Source organism: Phycodurus eques, chromosome 20 (assembly GCF_024500275.1).
Source record: "Phycodurus eques isolate BA_2022a chromosome 20, UOR_Pequ_1.1, whole genome shotgun sequence".
In the NCBI taxonomy this organism is placed as follows: domain Eukaryota; kingdom Metazoa; phylum Chordata; class Actinopteri; order Syngnathiformes; family Syngnathidae; genus Phycodurus; species Phycodurus eques.
The window spans coordinates 4,077,914-4,099,519 of NC_084544.1; the positions used below are offsets into that span (position 1 = coordinate 4,077,914).

The 21,606-nt window shown below is 45.6% G+C and overlaps 4 protein-coding genes across 7 annotated transcripts; 2 read left to right on the top strand and 2 right to left on the bottom strand.

Annotated features, from left to right (window-relative positions):
- Positions 1–940: 940 nt before the first annotated feature.
- On the top strand, positions 941–3,405 carry tbxta (T-box transcription factor Ta). Its single transcript, XM_061665618.1, has 8 exons — positions 941–1,128; positions 1,313–1,577; positions 1,688–1,822; positions 1,892–1,953; positions 2,523–2,584; positions 2,668–2,841; positions 2,921–3,047; positions 3,141–3,405. The coding sequence occupies exons 1-8, from the start codon at positions 941–943 to the stop codon at positions 3,403–3,405; spliced, it is 1,278 nt and encodes a 425-aa protein (XP_061521602.1).
- A 4,858-nt stretch (positions 3,406–8,263) lies between these two features.
- nudc (nudC nuclear distribution protein) lies at positions 8,264–10,902 on the bottom strand. 2 transcript variants are annotated; one of them, XM_061665429.1, is made up of 9 exons: positions 10,726–10,902; positions 10,279–10,356; positions 9,999–10,202; positions 9,833–9,913; positions 9,196–9,306; positions 8,916–9,110; positions 8,763–8,846; positions 8,575–8,693; positions 8,264–8,511 (listed from the first exon to the last, which is right to left on the bottom strand). In XM_061665429.1, the coding sequence occupies exons 1-9, from the start codon at positions 10,798–10,800 to the stop codon at positions 8,460–8,462; spliced, it is 999 nt and encodes a 332-aa protein (XP_061521413.1). In that variant the 5' UTR covers positions 10,801–10,902; the 3' UTR covers positions 8,264–8,459. The 2 variants fall into 2 exon arrangements, with proteins under 2 accessions (XP_061521413.1, XP_061521415.1); XM_061665431.1 differs by having other exon boundaries at positions 9,999–10,173; positions 10,726–10,816.
- Positions 10,903–11,058: 156 nt separating this feature from the next.
- On the bottom strand, positions 11,059–14,997 carry kdf1b (keratinocyte differentiation factor 1b). The gene is made up of 4 exons (XM_061665428.1): positions 14,823–14,997; positions 13,023–13,915; positions 12,422–12,508; positions 11,059–12,126 (listed from the first exon to the last, which is right to left on the bottom strand). Exons 2-4 carry the CDS (start codon positions 13,903–13,905, stop codon positions 12,029–12,031), a joined length of 1,068 nt encoding a protein of 355 aa, XP_061521412.1. The 5' UTR covers positions 13,906–13,915; positions 14,823–14,997; the 3' UTR covers positions 11,059–12,028.
- Positions 14,998–15,454: 457 nt separating this feature from the next.
- Positions 15,455–21,084, top strand: LOC133395663 (palmitoyltransferase ZDHHC18-B-like). Of its 3 annotated transcripts, XM_061664767.1 has the most exons (10): positions 15,455–16,134; positions 16,226–16,386; positions 17,064–17,213; positions 17,717–17,854; positions 17,998–18,049; positions 18,133–18,235; positions 18,833–18,945; positions 19,041–19,140; positions 20,142–20,431; positions 20,548–21,084. In XM_061664767.1, exons 1-9 carry the CDS (start codon positions 15,881–15,883, stop codon positions 20,427–20,429), a joined length of 1,359 nt encoding a protein of 452 aa, XP_061520751.1. In that variant the 5' UTR covers positions 15,455–15,880; the 3' UTR covers positions 20,430–20,431; positions 20,548–21,084. The 3 variants fall into 3 exon arrangements, with proteins under 3 accessions (XP_061520751.1, XP_061520750.1, XP_061520752.1); XM_061664766.1 differs by having other exon boundaries at positions 20,142–21,084; XM_061664768.1 differs by having other exon boundaries at positions 20,214–21,084.
- Positions 21,085–21,606: the final 522 nt, after the last annotated feature.

Below are 21,606 nucleotides of genomic sequence, written 5' to 3' on the forward strand. Positions count from 1 at the left end.
ATACTGAAAGCAGTCAAAATACTGCTTTAAACATTTTCTTATAATGTATCTATTATCCTATTATCCCTTATCCTATTTTTACATTACATAATGCATTTGAATAACATTTATGACATGTTTTTTAAATAATAAATTAAAAACCTGCAAATTTCAGAAACTCCCATTTCATGAAATTATTACAGTTTTCACCCACATAATTTTATTTATGGTTTTTTTTTTTTTTTTTTTGTAGTTGTAGCGTCATAACATATCGTAGTAAAAATATTCTGGAGGGGAAATGGTGGTTTTAAAAGGCTGTCGATTTTTTTAAGACCTTCTATCGCGACTTTTGCCTGACGGCTTTGGGTCATCAGCTCTAATATTGCGCATGCGCGTGAGCGAGCCAGGCTGCGGGCCCATTATGCAAATGCGGGCATCACTTGCAGGCCATCCCGGCACGCACACATGCCGCAAGCGGGCCCAAAGCACTAATGGCCCGAGCTCAGTAAACACCTCCTTGTCCCCCCCCCCCACCCCCCCTTTGCCCCCCTTTTACTTCTCTCCCATGTGGATTTGAGACAACAAAAGATTAGCACTATTTGCAAATATACAACCGAGTTCAAAGGCAACACTTCCCCTTCCTTTGTCTCTGTAAATACTGCAAGATTCATCCCGATTTCCTGCTATTAACCCCCCAAAATCCTAAGGCGGCAAATGTTGCGTTTTTGTCAATGGAGGGGGTTGATTATGAAATCGCGGTATTAAAAATTGGGGGAATGTGGTGGTGTGCGGGCGGGTTCGGACACCGTAGGTGGGCTCCCCCTAAGCCACGCCCCCCCCCCCCCCAACACCTCCTGCGCGGTCCCGAGGGGCCCTTAAAATCTCGGGGCCCTCGCGAGTGTGCGCAGACAGTACCTGGGATCTGCTGGGTGTGCGCGGCGTGCGTCGTTCAAGCGGAAATATGAGCTCGTCGTCGAACGCGGACCAGCGCCTGGAGCACCTCCTGAGCGCCGTGGAGAGCGAGTTCCAGAAGGGCAGCGAGAAGGGCGACGCGTCCGAGAGGGATATTAAACTGGCGCTGGAGGACGCCGACTTGTGGAACAAGTTCAAGGAGTTGACCAACGAGATGATCGTCACCAAAACCGGACGGTAGGGGCCCCGATTTTACGCAGGGTCATTTCTCCATCCAAAGCAGTGAATTTACGTCCCAAACTGGGAGAAAAAAAAAATCATAATAATATTATTATTATAAATAATAATAATTGTAATGCAACACATTTGGATAATTGCGCGTCTTACCGGATTTTGGTTCCCCCCCCCCCAACCCCCGCAGGCGTATGTTCCCGGTGCTCAGGGCCAGCGTGAGCGGCCTGGACCCCAACGCCATGTATTCGGTTTTGCTGGACTTCGTGGCGGCCGACAACAACCGCTGGAAGTACGTGAACGGCGAGTGGGTGCCCGGCGGCAAGCCGGAGCCGCAAAGCCCCAGCTGCGTCTACATCCACCCGGACTCGCCCAACTTCGGCGCGCACTGGATGAAGGCGCCCGTGTCGTTCAGCAAAGTCAAGCTGTCAAACAAGCTCAACGGCGGGGGGCAGGTAAGGAAGGGGGGAAAGGGGGGTGGGGGGGGGGGGGCAGTCAGAAAAGCAGCCATTTACGGCCCTGGTTGTGATTTTTTAAATTTTCTTTTTAATTTTTATTTTCTCAGATTATGCTCAACTCCTTACACAAATACGAGCCCAGGATTCACATCGTGAAGGTGGGCGGCATCCAGAAGATGATCAGCAGCCAGTCTTTCCCGGAGACGCAGTTCATCGCCGTCACCGCTTACCAGAATGAAGAGGTCCGCTAGTAGGAAAGCCTCCTTCAAATGAATCCCCCCCCCAAAAAAAATACAAAACTTCTTTTACAGATTACAGCCCTGAAGATAAAGCACAACCCTTTCGCCAAGGCCTTCCTGGACGCCAAAGAAAGGTAGGACCTGCAGAAAAGTCAGCTCATCCTGTGCCGTGCAAAACGGTCCAATTCCAATTCATTGGTGCAATAATTCCATATTGGATTTCATCTATCGACGATCCAATTCCACTTCATTCGTCGGATAAATCCTTCTTATTTACCACAAAAGAATGCCTCTTTGTTCATCTGTCTCATGCCCGCGACATACCGTGACCCGCAGAACAATTTCATGTTCTTCCGCTAATGAACCTTTATATCCACCCGTCCCCATTCACACAATAGAAAAGTTTGTTTTCAACAAAATTGGGAGTAAATTGAGATTATTATCGAGATCATTACTTCAGTGGCTCTCCGCATATTCACACTTATTTATTTTTATTTGGAAAAAAAAAAATCATGGCGATGATAGTGAGCATCAGTTATTTGCTGATTGTTGCTATTTGCGGAAGGGCCCGGTCCTTATATAAACCACCGTATATCTTTATTTTTTTGGGGACATTTTTGACATTAATGTCAAATCCTTGGCTCAAGAAAAGGTTGGGTCCACACTTGCTTCAGGCTATGTGAAGGCTCTTCTGTAATTCCAGAAGTGATCACAAGGACCTGCCCGACCACGGCGTCGACAGTCAGCAGTCCGGCTACTCCCAACGTGAGTCTCCCGAAGGCCGACTCGGAAAAAATCGGGAAAAACAAACCGGACGAAAGTTAACCCGGTGACGTCTAATCCGACAGTGGGAGGTTGGTTCCTGCCGGGTCAGAGCCCCATCTGCCCCAGCAGCAGCCCGCCGCAGTTCAGCGGCACGGCGGGCCACTCGTCGGGCTCGTACTGCGAGCGCTACTCGGGCCTGAGGAGCCACCGGGCCAGCCCGTACCCCGGCCACTACCCCCACCGCGCCTCCGCTACCAGTAGGACCCTTACCGCCTTCCTACTTTTTACTTCAAATCCAATTTGGATGACTCGGGTTTTGCGTCCGCCCCCTCACAGACAACTACATGGACAACACCTCCGGTACCCTGGCGCCAGCCCACGACAGCTGGTCCGCCCTCCAGATCCCAAACTCCACAGGCATGGGCACCCTGTCCCACACCACCAACGCCACGTCCAACTCCAGGTGAGGCCAAACCTGCAATTAAACACAACATTTTTGTTGTTGTTTTTTTTTACAAAATCTCGCCAAATGAATGCTCAAATTTCTGATTTCTAGTCAGTACCCCAGTTTGTGGTCCGTGGCGGGCACCACCCTCACCCCGTCGGGCTCGGCGTCGGGGTCCATCCCGGGCGGTCTGACCTCGCAGTTCCTGAGGGGCTCCTCCTACACGGGCCTGACGTCCTCGCTGCCCGTCTCCTCGCCGCCCTCCATGTACGACCCGGGGCTGGGCGAGGTGGGCGTGGGGGTGGGCGACGCGCAGTTCGAGAGCTCCATCGCCCGGCTGACGGCTTCGTGGGCGCCCGTTGCCCAGAGCTACTGAGGCTCGGGACAGTTGTTGTTGTTTTTTCCGCTAACATCCAGGTGTATATTGTTTGTACATAAACTAAATTAACTCGCCGTGATGTTCCATGGAAACGTGCCTTTTCCGATTTAAGTGCCTTCCTCGCGAGTGGGGGGGGGGAGGGTCCCTTCCCCCCTCGCACATGTACATAACTGTCTATTTGTATTTGAACTCGCTTTGGGTTGTTATTTATGTCATTTAATAATAAATTAAAAACACCGTTTGCTCCAAGCTGTCTTTCATGGTCATTTTACCAGCAGTTGAAGGGGTTAACTGAAATTGGAAAAAGTCTGCAGTAAAGCCGGGATGCCCTAAGGTGGTCAAATGCATTTGTCAAGCGCCGTAGCTTTGAACATGTGTGAACTTTCTTAATAAATAGCTTTAAAATGGTCAATTGTCGAGAGATCACCGAAACCGAAAGAGTATGCATTAAAGTGAATTCTTTCTGACAGGTGGGCTAATTCGTTTATAAGGCACAACAGTAGCTTTCAAATCTAACCTTTTTGTTAAGATACAAGTTCAAAATGGTCAAACGTCGAGAGTCGAAAGAGTCTGCATTTGAGCGCTGTCTTTATGACGGGTGATCTAATACATTCAGGCGCCGTAGCTTTAATAAGTGTCCATTTTGTGAAGGTATTAGTGTCAAATTTCAATGACGGAGCAATGACTGAAAATGGAAATTGTCCGCAGTAACGTGCTGGCTTTATGACAGGAGTTTGAAAGCATTTGTTAAGGGCATATCTTTTAAAAGTTCCCACGCGGTTGAGATATTTTGACACCCTTGTTGAAATGGAAAGGGTCCGCATTAAAGCACTTCACGATGGCGGGATGCTCAAAGGTGGTGCAATACAATTGTTAAGACCTGTGCTTTAAAATGTGTCCGTTGTGTTAGGAAAAACAAGTCAAAAATGGTCAATTGTCAAGAGATCAGTGAAATTGAAAAAGTCTGCATTAAAGTGCAGTCTTTATGACAGGGGCTGTAAAACATTTGGACGCCCTTTTGATGTTGTTGAAAGAGTAAGTGATCTCCTGTATTTATTTAGCGACATGGCTTTAAAAAGTTTACATTTTGTTAAGATATGAGTATAAAATATTGTTGTCAATCGAGATCACCGAAAAATGAAACTCTGCATTGAAGTACTACTTACTTTAAACCTTATAATCTGTACTTTATATTGTAATACATTTGTGGAATGGAGTAGCTTCAAAAAGTGTCCACTTAAGATTCTAAGATTTTTTTTTTTGTTGTATTATGTTATTATTTTCTTTTTGGAAAAAAATTGAAAGAGTGCACATTAAAAGACTTTACGATGTTAGGATGCTCTGAGATGCTCTTATCAATTCGTTAAGCACAGTGTCTCCACACTTAATTAAAACACCACTAGACAGTCACTCAGTAGCCACAGTATTATTAGTTAACATTTTCATAATTAAATGTGAGACTATACAAACGCTAAATTAAATATAGTCATGATTCATAATCACATCGAATAGCCACAGTGACAAACGCATTGCGCAAATACATGTAGTGTGACTGACAGGAGGCGATATGACTCGTCTGTTGAGTGGTCGGGTGCCAAGGGGGGGGGGGGGCATGACGTCATGGGTGCGATGTGGGTGTCAGGACCTCGCAGGAGGAGGGGCAAGAGGGGGCAGCGGTGATGGAGTGGTACTCACCCAGGTGCAAATGAAGGCTGGAGGGTCACAGGGCCACAGGCAAACAGTAGTGAAGCGGCAATGTGACCTGCAGCTGGCAAGGGGGGAGGACGTAGCATAGCATAGCACATAGCGTAGCGCAGCAGACCACACCAAACTGTTCTTTTGGTGATCTGGGTACCAAAAACAAAGGATGTTATGAGAATTTTCGTGATTCAGAGGTCAAGCCTAAAGTCGACGGAAATTGCTCAAAAACAAATGGAACAAAACTCCAGTTGCCATGGTTCAAATTGTACACGGATTACTATGACCTGGATGACATTGACGTCGGGGGGAGGCGGGGGACATCGGGTCCGAGCGGACCGTGTTCCGCTCCCGATCCCCAAACCCGTTGGTGAGGCACCAGCAGTAAGGAATGCCGTCAAGCTGAAGAAGGAGTCCTATGTAGCTATATGCAGAACATATTTTGAAATTTTCCATTAAGTTTGAACACAATGTGGAACCTGCGTTATAGAATAACTACTGCTCATCGACTTGATGGTGTCCGAAAACAGATGTACTGTCCCTTTAAGAAGACAATCAACACATTTATTGAGAGCTTTACTTCCATTTAGCTTCGTTTTGTACGCTGATGTTTAAGAGCACTTGTCCTGACATTGTGGGGAGGATGTTTGCTGTTGCTCTTTACTCAGGCTTGCGTTGTAAACATCCATCTGCACTTTAGTCCTATGTGTGTGCGCGTGTGTTTGAATTGAGGCCTTTGTCCCTTTAAAAAATAAATAAATGATGACCTTTCTCCTCGGTCCTGTGTTGGTCTTCCCTAATTGCCAATTGGGAGTTTGACTTGGAAGCGTGTGTGTTCCAAATATATTTATTTGTCGGAGTGTGCCTGACACCCACGTGTGGAGGCCCAACGTAGGCCGGCACATGTTCAGGGTGCGCACCTTTAGTCACGGATCACCGCGAGGCAAATAAATGAATAAATATCACGATTATTAGGTGTATAAATTGTACATGACATGTTGTCGCATCCACTTTACCTCACGAGTCTGCTAGCTTAATGCGAACAGACAATGCAAACCGACTTGGACGAGCTCACGAAACTAGCGTCTGTACTGCGCTAGTTATAACCCTTTAGCCGCTTGAGCAAACAGTGCAACGGCAGGCGTAGACAATATAACAACGGTCACAGGCATACATTCTTTATCTTCTGCAAAAAACGACGAACTTTATCGCAGCTTACGGAGTCCCGTTCTTTGTGTATGCATTACACCGCCCCCTGGTGGCAGAGGCACGCACATCAGACACACAATGCCCATTGAATGAATGCACGAAATCATGATGCACTAACTGTTCATTAAAGCCAAAGAAAAAGCAAGGTAAAGTGGCCTGCTGCACCATTTTCAACGTGGCGGCGGATGCCACGGCGGGAGATTTACGAGGGTCCACTGGCGAAAAAACAAGCCGTGGAGTCTGGAATGGTCTGAAGAGGAGCGCTGGGCGGGGAGGTGTGTTTGCAGAACCTCTTCGGGCCTGTCCCTCTGATGTCTGTGTGTGTTCGTTAATGAACAAATTCTGCTACCTTGGTGAGACATTGCTCTCAGCTGAGCAGACTCTGCCTCCTCCGTGCCCTCAAACAAAACCTCCCCTCCCTCCCATCCTTCCCACCACCCGGCCCCTGCACCACCACCTTAAGTATGCCTGCAAATGATTTCCAGGCTGTATTACATTAATACGAGAATGTTAGGGACAACCAATGGAGTATAGCGTATAATTTGTGTCATGCGATACCACGTTGTTAATAAAAGTGTTCAAAGCAACAGTAATTATTCCATTGTATGTATTGAATTTGTAATGTAGTTGAGTATTAACTAAGAATTACATTATATGCATCATGTTACATTCTCATTGATACCCTTTTTTTTTTTTTTGTAATAATGTCCATATGATGGAAGTGTTTTTGTTCTTGTATTAATATGGGTTAGGTGATAAAAAAAATGTGCGAACTAATTCTATGTTTGTACATTACGATAACACATTTAAAATCCTAAACTGGAATAATAACAACTACAAATATTACATAAATTATTCGTGTTGCTAGAAAAGAAACTTTACAAAGTCGTGTATTTGCATGGATATATTCAACATGCTGCCAAACATCGCCGTGGCCTTCAGTCCATAACGAGGCATCATATTGCGAAAGTCGCAGACGTCCGAGGCGTGTTTTGGAGCCACACGCGCAATTCCACACACGAGGAACACTTGCTAGCCGGCGTAAGATAACGCACGTCGGCCCCTCGCGCCCCATGTAAGCAAACTGCCGCACGGGCGAGAGTAACATTTTAGCGGCGCCGCACGATAGCGTGCGCTAGAGTGAGAAACAAGACTTCTAACTCGTTGGGAGAAACACGCCGGGTTGGGAACCGCATGTCAACGGTGGCGTTCACGTGAGAAAGGAGGAAAGCGTGCTCTTGTTTGTATGCGATATATTAGGGAAGGACTACCAATCTACTACAGGCAAAAAAAAAGGGCAAAAATAAAAAATAAATAAATAAATAAATAACTTCAATTAACACATTAAAAGGTGAGTACACCAACAATGCAGCTACTTAGCATCTAAAACAATTTGTTTATATATTAAGAGCATCTGTGGGTTACAGTAAATTTTCTTTTACTGGTGTTTAGAATTGCACAGCAGGCTGGATCAAATGTGCCATATTTGACCCATGGGCCAAAAGTGGCTGACCCCTGGTCAATAAACTTCAATTTCAGTTTAGGGAAAAACTTCTCACTCATTTTCCTGAAAAATTAAGAGCATTTGCAGGATTGGGGGGGGGGGGGGGAACTTTCCGGCAACGACTGAACACTTTTTTGATATTTTATTGGAATTTGTTAGTTCAGTGTTGTTTTATTTAGTTCCTTTGTGTCAAATTTGACTCGCGGTCCGTAGGTTGCTCACCCGTGGTTAAAGATAAATAAGTAAATAAAATTAAAAAAAGTCCATCCACTTGAATGAAACACATTTGTATGATTCATTCAGAGCATTTGAGGATTAAAATGCTCTTTTTATTCGACCCATGGGCTGTAGCTTGCTCACCTATGGTCAAAAAGAGTTTGTTCAAGTTTAGGGGCCAACAGGGCACTCGTGGTGATTGTAAATCAATGACTCTCAGAGGGAATAAATAGTTGACCCCATTGCTTTGATTTATTCATAAAAAAAAAAAAAAAAAAAAGAAAAAAAAAGCAACACTTTACAGCGAGCCAACAGAGATGAGAGTTACTACATGATACCTGGACGTGAATGAAAACGGGAGGAACAAATAAGGCGCGTCCAGGCATCACGGTGAACACGCACACACATACACACACAGGAGCTCTCAGCTGAATTTGGCTTTGGAGAAGTCCATCTCTGGATGCTGAGCCATGAACCTGCAGGCCAAGCGGCACAGTTAGCACTCCCCCTTGAGGAATTGTGGGGAAGGACAAGCATACTTTTTAAGGATGTCCTGCTTCTTCTGCTCCTCGGACGTGGGCAGGCCCATGGACTTCTGCCGCTGGTCGTACATCATCTTCTCCACCATGCCGCGCGTTTCACCGTCCAGGTCGGACAGCTGTCCCGCGGGCAAATGAGACATTTTGATGTTGATACTCCCAAGTTTTTTTCTTCAAAACGATGTTACCTTTGAGTTCTCTGGGCAGATCTTCTTGGTGTTTAATTCCGGATCCGTGTCAACGATCCTGCTCCACCACTCCATTTTGTTAATCTGTAATGCAACACGACAGGTCAGCTATTGTTTGCGCTCCTTCGCAACTGAGCGGCAAGACGGGCCCACCTTCTCCAAGTGGACGACCACCACCTTGCCGTCGTCCAGAAGCCAGGAGCTTTCCTCCACCTTCACCTCGTTGAAGAGCTGCCCCTCCACGATGGGCGGGTGTCCCTTCAGGCCCACCTTGAGGGACCGCCGCTGGATGTCCACCACCACGTCTCGGCCCTTGATGCGGAACTTCACGTCGAACGGCACCGTCAGCTGCGGGTGGCGAGAGCACAAGTTCAGACCACTAACGCGCCCGTGTTTGAGCGTCACGAGCGCGCTTTCAGCTTTAGATACTCGCATCCAATTCGGACAGCGTCTGAGTCCACTTGTAGCTGGGCAGGTCCGCGCCGTTTCCCGCGTTTGGCTTCAGTTTGTCTTTGTCCTTCTCATCCTCTTCCTCGGTATCGGACTGCGGATGTGAAACACGTTACAAGTCAGCACAATCCAACATAGTGCTAGCATTGACCCTCCTGTTATGTTGTAGGTTAAATTAACTCGTCTAAAATAAATCAATCAATTAATCAATACAATCGTTTATATGTGACATATTTTGATCTAGCAATGACACAAGAAGCTAAAAAGGGGACAAGAAATGTCACCTTTATTTATGGTAAAACATGCAGGATGTCACATTAACCCATGAACTTTTTTGCTGTGTACCAAAGAAACAAACATGACAGTGGCGGTGAAATCACTCACCAGCCACAACACACAGTGAATATAAAAAGTGTACACACCCCTGTTGAAATGCCAGGTTTTTGTGGCACTCCTTTATCATCGTATTAATCCAACTTGTGACGAGGAAGCCGGCAGCTGACGCCACAATGTCTCGTATGTGATGACACAAACTGGTTTGAACTGAGCATTCTTTTATAAACTGTATGTGGAGGTGGAGCTATTTAATGGCAGGTAAGCATACATGTTCATATGCTCACCTCCTTATCTTTGTCTACATCATCTGCTGGTTTGTCCACCTTCGTGGTTTCCTTCTCCTTCGTCTCGTCATCTTTCTCCTTCTACAACACACGAGCACGGTGGCAGATATTAGCGAGGGTGTGGGACGAAGAAGAAGAAGAAGAGGGAGAGTCAGATGAACAATACCTCGTCCAGTTCCGTCTGAAGTTTCTCAGCTTCCTCGTCGGTGAGCTCCTGAATCCTGGGTGCGTCCTGACTCTTCCTCTTGCGTTCTTCCACATCGGCTAGCTGGGCGGCGCGTTTGTCTTTCTCCTTCTTTTCCTTCTCCTGCTTCTGTCTGTGGGCCTCCCTCGCCAGCTTACTGTGGTGGGCGAAAGCGTCCTTCACAAGCTAATAAAACAAAAGACCTGATAAGACGAAGACGTGATCAACAATGCTCCAGATGGCCGTTGGGAACCGTTCTCACCTTCTCTGCGGCACCTTCATCACCACCGGTGAAAAAATCTGTCTTGCGCCGCAGGAAACTGAAAAATGTATTTACTAACTGGAGACAGAACACGTTATTAAAAATCATGACTTTGTCATTGAATTGGAATTATCAATTTATTTCCCCTTAGAACTTTTAAAAGCTCAGCAGTTGACTTCATGTTACACATACTGTACTACACATTCATAATTCATGAAAGAACAAAATGGCTGACTAGATTTGTTTTTAATATAATTTCGTGTCTCTTTATTTGGCACATTTCACTGTTTTTTAAATATTCTCAATTACACACAGAACATGACATGAGCTTTATTAATGACAACACACGTGTATCATGCATGTAAAGGCGGTGTGCGCCAGCTAGCTACCGGCTAATCGCATTAGCTTTCACCGTTAGCTCCAATCACATAGCTTCCACATAAATACCTCGTGTATTCCCCCTTCGTGCTGCTGTGCCATAACAAGCAGCATTCCGTCATACTTCTCCTCGTCGTCGCCCATTATTGTTCAATAGTGAATAATGTGGACAGATGAATAATTCAATAAGGAATGAGGGAGGCCCTGGCTTGTGCTGCGCTACTGACTTCACTTCCTGGAAACAGCCCAACCGGAGGGATGGATGTTAAATTGACAGTTGAAACAACCAATAGAATGAAGCCTTGAGCTCGGAAAGGAAGTGATGTCTGACCTTTTTCTAGAGAAATTTTGGTGGACGTCTTTTTTTTTTTTATGCATATAGTTTGATGTATGTTACACAGGATAGAAGAAAAAAATACGTACGATTTCTTGATAAATGCTTTTGATAACTACACTACTTCACAATAATGGAGGAGCTGAGGTTTGATTTAGCTTCTCACTTCCTCGAAACCAGCCCCGCCTTTTGCATGGGGACCCAATTGGAGGGATGGATTTTATTTGACAGTTGAGACAACCAATAGAATGTTAGAAAGAGCCGCCAATTGACCGAGTGGATTTTCAAGACAAATTCAGCTGCAGTACAGTGTTTATGCATGTTTGTCTATTTTCCCGAATGTATCTTTGGCATATTGTGAGGTAAAGATTATTTTAAAAAATTAAAAAACAAAAGTACAGTACACTAGTACTGTAGGGTTTAGTACATATTGTACATATTAAGAACATAATTGTTCATTCTCATGGCCACAAAACCACATTCGAAAGACATTTGATGTTTGCTTCATTTACACTTGTTACGATTATTATCATGAACCAGGCAACTCCCTTCATCGCGATACGTAAGCCACATGAATGCAGGAGCCACCAGAAGAGACATAGATTAGATGGAGAAAAAGATAGGAGGACAAAACGGAGGATGAAAAACCATTGTGAGCTGATGGCGATGTGGCGTTCAGTTCCAGTACAATATATAAAAAGAAAAAGGTACACACACAAATATACAGTCAATATTGAAACAGAGAGCCCTGAGTTCAGTTGTGTCTTTCACACGCAATTGTGGCCCCTTCAAAGACTAGTGGGGAACACATACACAGGGTTCTCAATTTACGACAGTAGATTTCCCTCGCTAAATTGCGGATTTTTACGCCATAGTTTTGTATGGCTTTTAACAGGATACAAAGTCTGATTTTAGAGTTGCTCTGCCTCATTTTTATTCCGTCAGTTTTTCATTTAAAATGCTGACCCAGAGGCCATTGGAGGAACGGAACTCTGCCGTAAATGGTGGACCCTCACCCCCTGTAGCGTGTGGACGGATTCATGTTCTGACAGACGTGCGAATGAGCGGGACACCCGACGAGTCCGTCTCGGTGTGAGAGGGCGAGTAGCTCGTTGACGTAGAGCTGGACGTGCGACCTGCGGAAGCAAAACACGGGGTTATGGATGTCGCGAGGGGGGGGGGGATGGGGGGGGGGGTTTGGAGTGCGCTCGCTGGGCCCTGCAACAAGGGCTTGTGCTCTACTGGGGGGCCCCGTGTCGAGAACGGCTTTTCGTCACCGTGACGACGGGGCTGCAGCTAGGCACGTGGCTTCTACACTCCAGGAACCCAACTACTCGTCTACAAGCAACTGAATGGTACATTTTTCATCATATAAAGATATAGATGCATCTGAAGAAGAGAAAAGACAACAAATAAAAAGGCAATTCTCACCTCCGTTGTTCCTCCAAATGTCACGGGCACACTTGTCAGAGGAGGTCAATTCAGATATTTGGATGTTTGGATTTGATTTGTAGTCGTCTTGGAATGAAAGAACAGCACCAAAAGCAAACAAAACAATGATCAACTTGCATGGCGGGAAAGTCACTTTATGGTTTCGTTGAAGTGTATTGTCACCATAACTACTCGGACACGGGATTGCTCCACAATGTTGTGTTGCCAACCAAACAGGAGCATGTAAACACCTTCTCAGGTGAATTTATGAGTTTTTTCGAGAAGGGAGCCGTCGCTCAGCAGATTTGTTTTTAAGTTTGGGTTGCGGGAAAAAAATGTCAGTTACGGGACGGTGCGGGCTAAATTCACAACAAGCCGAAGTTTCATATTGATAGGTAACATTTCTTGAAAACAGACGCGAAGCGCTTGCTTCGAGTTGTTTATTGCCACTCCCAGTTGAAGTTCACTGAAAAACTTAACAAAACAAAAAAAAAGACAATAACGTGGATTTAACCAAACCATAATAACTTTGCCTTACGAAAGTCCGCTAGTTTAATGCCAACACACAATGCAAAACGCCAGAGATAGGATTGGAACTTACTGTTGTTGCTGAAGGCAAAAGAGCTGCTCTCCCTCATGGTCTCATTGCCGCTGTCGGACTGCGTTCTGTCCGGGCGCGAGACGACGGGCCGCTTCTTCTTCTTGCTCCGGCGCGTGCTGATGCGGATGATGCCGCGCACCAGCCGACACTCGGCCTCCTGCTCGTCCATCTGGTGCTCCTCGGCAAGCGAGTTGATGAGCTGGTTGATGGCCTTGCTCTTGCGCAGGAACACAGAGTCCGTGGTGCAGCGGGCCAACTCCTCGATCTGGTACTCGGTGTAGAGCTGCAGCAGCTTCTTGGTGATCAGCGAGTCCACGTTCTCCTCGCCGTCCTCCCAGTCGTCCAGTTGTATGACCTCCTGCAGGGAAGGATGGCACGGCTGCGTTTGTGGCACGTACTTCACAGAGTCGTAATCGATGTAATCCCTCGGGCTGTCCACTTTGACACCGCCGATGCAGACGTCGCCCAGCCAGTCCGCGTCGTCTTCCTTCTCCTCTTGGCGCACCGCCGGATTGTCAGCGCGGAGGCTCAGCTTTTCCGGTTCCTCCGGGACGCTCTCCTTGGGCGCCAGACAAGGGGCTCGCAGGCAAACTCTGTACAGGCCGCACGTCAGGACGCTACACATTAAAGTCCCGCAAGCCTTCGGAGAAGCGCAGGGATTGCAGGTTTCAGTGGCACGGGGTGGCGCGGCCGAGGAAGGCAGGAAGGTGTCGCACTCCTTCCCGTTTGAGTCTTTCTGAGGGGATTCCAGCTCTGGCTCGGCAGGGTCCACGCAGCGCTCCTCGTAGGACCAAGACCCCCGGCTGCCGGTCTGGCTCGCTCCTCGCTTGTAGCTGCCAGGCCTCGAGCTTTCTTTCGTGCTGTCCGCGCTGCCTACAGACATGGCTTACGGGCTTCAGGGTCGGGACACAAATACACAGAGAGGGACAGATTATAGAAAAGTGTTTTTTCATGCCTTGTACAGTGAACAGAGATACATTGCAGACCCAGCCGCAACATGTCAACATCCGCAATACAGTATAGAGAGACTGGGGATGAATAAACAGCTAAAACGTGAACCGGCAACTATGGCTCTCCTTTCCCACATGCAAGGGCGTTACAGTCAGTAAGTATACTGTAGAAACCCATCAAAAACAATCACTATAAACGGGGATAGCGACAGCTAAAGGGGGGATTTCTGCTAAATGTTTCACCTAAAATTTGATTTGCCTAAAATTATAGGTAATTTTTTTTTTTTTTTTGGTGAGCTGTCTATTTCTGAAAATGTTTTTTTTCTGCCCATGACTTGAGCGCCAGGTCGGCCAACACTCCGCCATTTCATAGTGACTACCCCAGAAGCACTTTCATGTCAAAGCCAATGTCATCTTTAAATTTCGCATTGATGTCTCTCTTCCAACATGTTGCTACTCTTGTAATTTTGACCACATGAACAACCAATTACTGGTTTAATTGTAATATGTTATATATTTTTAATTAATTTTTCATTTCAAAATAAGTGTCAACGACGTTAGCATGCATGACGTCATGTTATTTTTCAAGACATGATTAATCAATCGTCAACACAATTCTTCACGTCAACTAATCGATTATTACGTTCCACAACGAGTTATAACGTGAATGCTCATATTGATAAGAGATTACTATTACACTGAGAACAAGGGGGGGGGGGGGGGGGGGGAGTTTGGCATATTAGGCCCCATTCCCTTCAGCATTTGAAAATAAATGTCACTTTCGTGGCGGCGACGTCACTTTGTTTCCTCCATTAGAGCGCTGACGACTATCTTAGTAAACACGACTTACAATTCACGGTTCGCCCACGTAGCAACTCGTAAACGATCGCTGCACTCTTTCCCTGTCATTTAACATATCTTATTGATACATCTTGAGGCGATAAACTTTTTTTTGCAGTCGTCTTTTGGGAAGTAAATTTGTCGACAGTTCGAAAGTGCACCTGAGCGTCAACGTCAAGGTTGGAGGTAACACAACAGGTAACGGGGTAGTACTTCCGGACACGTCTTACAAAGTAAAATGCAGGTAAAGACTCGAGGTGAGCCGCGTCATCGTGTAATGGCGTGGCATTGATGGAATAACGTGATAATGATTCGATCACTTTTTTTAAATTCAAGCAGACACACAATCAACCACAAATTTAGCTTCAACGAGTTTGCTTTTATTTTGGTATTCTTAGTCAAATTCGTTGTCATATCTGCTAACTTGATGGCTAGGCCTCAAGCCGGAAGTGGTACTTTATAAATGTTTGTTTTTATTATTCCACATTCTTGGCGATAACTAATGCTCATAAAATAATACAGCGTATGATGTAACTGTAAAACTTTGCTTTTATACCTCAACGGGTACCACTGCCGTCACATCCCAAATGTAAAACGCTTTTATTTCGAAGTCGATAAGCCGGAAACCGTGTCTTCTATATGACAGGCGGGCAGCATGCACTGACGAGCCGACATTAAAGCAATTGAATTCATCCTCAACGTTACGAAAGCGGTAGAATCCGGTGAGAAATGTCTTTTCTCCACGTCAGCGCTTGATTCACAAGTCACAATATAGTAGTGTAGTTGAATGTGGCACGTGAGCGGCTAATGGCTCAAAGGCTAAAAGGATGCGCGGTGGTGAACCTTTTCAATGGACGCCAATTTGGCATGTGAAGGAAAGGGGACACGTGCAAATATCCGTCCGCCATGGATGACAACGAATGTAAATCCGGGGACGGCGCTTTCGTGTTCTTTGTAGCTGGCTATTCCTAGTGCCTTTGTGTGCGCCTGACTATTGAGCCAAAACGTGATGACGTCACTGCCCCGTACGGAAAAGTCGTGCTAAAGTGTGGCACAACAAGTCCTGTCATGAATAAAGGCGACTATCAGCAAATCGAGCCCGGCAAACCGGGGACCTCCACGGCCACCTCGCCGTGTCACCAACTCCACGGGGAGGACCGCAGCAGCGAGCCCCCGAGAAGACCCAGGAGGAGGTGGGAGGTCCTTCCGGGCAAGAACCGCTTCTTCTGCGATGGACGCCTCATCACAGCCCGCCAGAGCGGTCTACTGCCCCTGACCCTTGGCCTCATCTTTGTCACAAGTGGATTATTCTTCATCTTCGAGTGAGTGAGTTCGTGCGTGTTTGATGCCGGCATATTGCACATCGTTTACACGCTATAGCAAGCACGCCTGTTTGGTTCTCTTCTGTTGCAGCTGTCCTTTCCTTGTCGAGCACCTGTCGGGCTGCATACCCGCCGTCGGAGGAGTCCTCTTTGCGTTCGTGGCGCTCACGCTGCTGCGGACCACCTTTTCGGATCCTGGCATCCTGCCTCGAGCCACGCCGGACGAGGCAACCGACATCGAGAAGCAGATCGGTACTCGCATACTTGCAAATTCCAGATTTTGGGGGGAACCGATTCTGTTATTTGCTGAAAGTCTGGACGGGCTAACGGATGGTAGCGGTGTCGCCGTGTTATGACCCTTCAGGAAGCGGAACAAAAACGGTCATGCGACACATGTAGACAGATAACAAAACAATACTCACAGGCATATATTCTGTATCCTCTGCAAAAAAAAAAAATAGACTTAACGGGTGGCTATGATACGGACACCAGAAGGAGACGCACAATGTCCCTTGAATTGAAGCAAAAAAATTTGTTAACTGTTTAACTCTTTACATTCTGTTGAACTGTCATTACTGTATGTTTTTAAACAGTACCATATTATGGAGTGCTATTTTGCTTATTAAAAAAAACAAAACTTTCATTTCAGTGGGGAAAGATGATTTGAGATGCAAATGTTTAAGTTACAAGGGCGGTCACAGAACAAATTAAACTTTCATCTCAGGCAAAATCAAGTCCTCATTTAACACTGTGGTTTTTTTCCCCCTATTTTTCATAATTCATATCTCAATTGTGCCACTTGAGAACAAAAAAAATAGAACTGTGCCACTTAAACCACGCAGAGGTAATCCAGCCTTAATGACAATAAATGTATAGCTTTTCACTTGTTTTTTCATTAAAAACAATTTTTTTTTATTTTTTTTTCTCAGACAACGCCGGTAATGCCAGCTACCGACCCCCGCCGCGCACCAAGGAGGTGCTCATCAACCAGCAGGTGGTCAAGCTCAAGTACTGCTTCACCTGCAAGATGTTCCGGCCACCGCGCACGTCCCACTGCAGCCTGTGCGACAACTGCGTGGGTGAGCTTGCTGCGCGCATGCAGACACGCTGCCATTCATTACCTACCAGTCTCGTGATGCTACTACAGAATGACCGTATTTCCTCATACAGTGACTAAAGGTGTTTATTTACTGTACAGACTCGCGTGTGTGTGTGTGTGCGTGCGTGTGAGAGAGAGAGAGAGAGGCGTTGAAACAAAGGTATCAGTCAGTCTTATTTTCATTCTTAAAATCCATGGCTAATATATATATATATATATATATATATATATATATATATATATATATATATATTCACAGGCATATCTACTTTATCCTCTGCAAAAAAACGATTAATAGCTACTTAGTGGTGAAACTCATATTCAATTGCTGTATGTATGTATGTACCGCCCCCCGGTGGCCAAGGTGTGCATCCCAGAGGGTGCACAATGTCAATGGGCATTGAAGCATGAAATCATGATGCACAAACTGTTAAATCCTTTCCATACTATTTATTTTATTTATCTTTATCTTTCTTCCTTCAGAGCGTTTCGACCATCACTGCCCCTGGGTGGGCAACTGCGTGGGCAAGCGCAACTACCGTTTCTTCTACGCCTTCATCGTGTCCCTGTCCTTTCTGACAGTGTTCATCTTTGGCTGTGTGACGACACATCTGGCGTTGAGTAAGCGAAACAAAGTATGATAGCCATGACCCCGACGGGAATTGGAAGTAAACATACTGATTTTGAAGTGTGTCTCTTCGTTGACTTACATGACCTTTGTCCACGTAATCTTTATAAGCAAACTATTTATCGTTTCCTTTCAGGAGCCCAGGATGGGAAAGGCCTGGTTTTTGCCCTCCAAGAGAGTCCTGGCAGATATCCTTTACCTGTCGGCAACAACATTTTTAGCCGTTCATCCCTCCCAACGTGCGTTTTGTCTCCTTGACTAGAATTTGCACCGTCGTGGAGCTGGTGATTTGTTTCTTCTCAGTGTGGGCCATCTTGGGCCTCTCAGGCTTCCATACATATCTTGTAGCGTCCGACCTCACCACAAATGAAGACGTGAGTGATGTTCTCACATATTGCGGTGTCGTTGTCACGTATTGTGGTGTCAAATATGAAGATTTGTATTTATTTTTTAGGACCCTCGAAAGGCCAGTCTATTAACATAAGTTAAAAAAAAAATTACTGGAAAAAAGTGTTAAAACTACTTCAGCCTGACATATACTTTATGAATTATATTTTGGGGGATTCTGATATACTGTACACACCATTGTCCATCCTATATACGTTGGTGCACATCATTTCAGTAGACAGTAGTTGTAAAATATTGCTGCATGCTTTGAACGAGGTCTGGTGGAAAAATACCAAAATCAAATCTTCGCATTGAGAAATGCATTAGTTTCAAAGGTAAATATAAAAATGGCATTTTCTCCAGTTTTCACTTTGAATTTTGCATTACTTGGAACAAACGCCACTGTTTTTCCCCATGTGGGTTTGTAATTTATGGCTAAGCAACAGTCTGTTATTTATTTCATCCAACACAGCCAAAATGCTATGCTTGAAAAAAAAAAAAAAAGAAAAAAACTGATTGACACATATTCCTTGGGTGTTGTAGGGGTTAATCAAAGTTTTTTATTTTTATTTTTTTGTATGCAGATTAAAGGTACTTGGTCAGGGAAGAGCAATGCAGAAGATGTCACTAACCCATACAGTCACAGAAACATCTTCATCAACTGTTGCTCGGTGCTCTGCGGACCCATGCCACCCAGGTAAGACGCATTTTATTGTCCATGATCACAGGAACACGCCAGCTCAAGCGTTCGTCTTCATTTCCCCCCCCCCCCCCCCCCCCCCCCCACCGCAGTTTGATCAACAGACGAGGCCTCCTGCCCGCAGACGAGTCCGCTCAGGCCAGCACGGACATTGAACTGCCAGCCACGGCCACCAAAAGCGGGATGAATGCGGTAGGTCGGTTGACGTTCGGGAAGCAAATGGTGACACTTGTCGGCTGAATAGCGTCACTTTTCAGCGCGGGAAACCGGGAGCGCTCGCTAAGCGTGTCGGGAAAGGGAGAGTTTACATAAATTCCTCGTGTGTTTTAACATATTTGGCCAATAAAGATGATTCTATTGTGATTTAGTTCTGGCGTCTGCATGCGCACGGTTTCCTTGACGTGCTTCCATGCTGGGATGAGATCCAGAGTGTATGATTTAGCGCGGCACTCTGCGTGTGTTGCCATATGCAAAATACACAGACGACAAGTGATTGTTGGCCACTTGCATGCAGCCGATATGCCGGATTTATTCTTTAAAGGCACATTAGGACGGTAATCCAATTAAAGCATTACCATCACAGCTTTAAAAGGAGACACTGCGGTTTTTTTCTCAGTTTAAAATAAACCAAATCGAAATAGATCTACCCCAAGGATCAAGAATTCTACGCCTTTTTTTCCTCTCTTGCTCAACCTATTTTTTGTTTTGTTTTCTTCCTCAAAACACTCAGAGAGGCAACAGGATGGCGCCAGAGCCCTGCTTAGTAGAAAAGTAGCGCTTTGGCACATGTTTTGGCATCTCCGTGTCAAGGAACTATGTTGAAGTGATGGTAGGAGAAGCAAAATTACTGCGGCTTATTGAGGTGTTTTGACCGCCTCCGTGTATAGCCGTATGTCGATATAGCGTGCACACCAGATGGAGATCCACAATATCCATTGAATTGAAGCAAAAACATTTCAAAAAAACACTTTATTCTTTACATTCCAATTGATTGTCATTACTGTGTTTTTATAAAAAAAAAAAAAAAAAAAGTACAATATTATAGAATGCAAATTTTTTTAAATGAAAAAGTGTTTCCTTTTTCACTCTTGATGATTGGGCAGGCATACCAGAGCCCCAACAATTTGTCGACAAGCAATTAGAAAGTCATTTTTTTTCACACGTATTTCCACCCCCTTGTGGTGCGTTCACAGTCGAAACACGGAGCTAAAGGTCCGCCGGAGTCCACCGCTCACACGCCGCTGCTGTCCACCCCGTGTGCTCAGGGTTACCGGCGGTCGGCCCGCGGCCCGGCGACGCGACCCGAACCCGCGGCCGCCGTCTCCGCAGAGAGCGGCACGCGCAGGATCTCCGGCCCGCCGCCTGGCGACACCGCCCACGTGCGCCCCGCCAAGGCCAAAGCCAAGAAAACGAAAAAGCGCTTGCCCAAGCCCACCTCCGATGTCCCCGCTTCTCACTGTGGCCAAAGGGAGGAGCCTTAAAGGTGCCGGCTCCTTCCCTCTTTCACCTCAATGACACTTTGCTTATGATTTGGTGAACCTTTTTTCAGGGGAAGTTTATTTAACAATGGTATAACAGCTCAATTTGTTTTTGAAACAGAAGAGAGGCCGTGTGTACAGCTTCATACAGGAACAGTAAAGGTACACTTTTTACTGATCTATTTATTGTATTTGTTATTGTCGCATTGGCAGTTTTACAAGTAAGTATGCTTTTTTTAATTGGTGAAATAATGCACTAACAACTTGGGTCCATGTGTTTGGATTGTCTTCTGGATCTTGACGGGCAACGGTTTGATTTGTGTCAATGTAAAACCCCAATAAGCATCTTGTTTTGTACTCAAATTGAGTTTGCATCCATGGATATAGTGTAGTTGTGCACCCGAGTCATGTTTACTCTTAAGAAGACACCGTTTTTCGGTCCATTTGGCCAATTTGCACTAAGCCACCGAGCGGCAGAAATGCTCGGTAGGCAAGTCGTATGTGGGGGAATATGTCGCGTTTGTCCGCATTGTAACCTGCAAGGCAATACTCCTAAAGATGCAATGAACATTACCCGCCCGGATTGCGTTTCTAAGGAGAAGCATGTCGTGCTGTGTTTGTATGACTATGTCAAGAATATTAAACCAATCAAAAGCTAGAGTGATTGAATTTTTTAATGCTGCTGTTGCTTCAGTACAGCCTTTGGCCACTAGATGGAAGCGATAGCTTCTAAAAAATATAGGCGTAAAAATGTGCATCTGTCGCCGCAAACCAATAACCAGGAAGCACAATTCTTTTTTCCAGTGAAGGCTTTCCGAGGATTCGCTACGAGAAACGAAGGTCGAGGTGCGAGCGACCTATTCATTGCAGCTGGCACTTTGCAAATACATAAACATTTCTCCAAATGTAGCCTCACTCAGCTGTCTATAGAAGTGTTTCCTAACCTTCATTTAGCCAAGGCAAATATTTGATATTACAAATCACAGTACGCCACCAAACAAAAAATGCCTCCTTATTGGTTGTTTATCTGTTTCTTAGAAATCAAATTAAAGGTACAAGTTCGGGCTAGAGCGGCATGACTTTTTTTCTCCACAGATCATTTTACTAATCTACCACTGTTAGATCATACTAACAATGTTTTTTTGTTTTGTTTTTTTAAATTGCAAACCCCCCCCCTCTG

Coding starts and splice junctions, on each gene's coding strand:
- tbxta (XM_061665618.1), top strand. CDS start 941: ATGAGCTCGTCGTCGAACGCGGACCAGCGCCTGGAGCACCTCCTGAGC. Junction 1,578..1,687: donor AGCTCAACGGCGGGGGGCAG/GTAAGGAAGGGG, acceptor TTATTTTCTCAG/ATTATGCTCAACTCCTTACA. Junction 3,048..3,140: donor AACGCCACGTCCAACTCCAG/GTGAGGCCAAAC, acceptor TCTGATTTCTAG/TCAGTACCCCAGTTTGTGGT.
- nudc (XM_061665429.1), bottom strand. CDS start 10,800: ATGGGCGACGACGAGGAGAAGTATGACGGAATGCTGCTTGTTATGGCA. Junction 9,307..9,832: donor ATGTAGACAAAGATAAGGAG/GTGAGCATATGA, acceptor TCACATCCGCAG/TCCGATACCGAGGAAGAGGA. Junction 8,847..8,915: donor TGGTCGTCCACTTGGAGAAG/GTGGGCCCGTCT, acceptor GTTGCATTACAG/ATTAACAAAATGGAGTGGTG.
- LOC133395663 (XM_061664766.1), top strand. CDS start 15,881: ATGAATAAAGGCGACTATCAGCAAATCGAGCCCGGCAAACCGGGGACC. Junction 18,236..18,832: donor ACCTCACCACAAATGAAGAC/GTGAGTGATGTT, acceptor TTTTGTATGCAG/ATTAAAGGTACTTGGTCAGG. Junction 19,141..20,141: donor CCAAAAGCGGGATGAATGCG/GTAGGTCGGTTG, acceptor GTGCGTTCACAG/TCGAAACACGGAGCTAAAGG.
- kdf1b (XM_061665428.1), bottom strand. CDS start 13,905: ATGTCTGTAGGCAGCGCGGACAGCACGAAAGAAAGCTCGAGGCCTGGC. Junction 12,509..13,022: donor TTTTGCCTTCAGCAACAACA/GTAAGTTCCAAT, acceptor TTTCATTCCAAG/ACGACTACAAATCAAATCCA. Junction 12,127..12,421: donor CATTTGGAGGAACAACGGAG/GTGAGAATTGCC, acceptor TTGCTTCCGCAG/GTCGCACGTCCAGCTCTACG.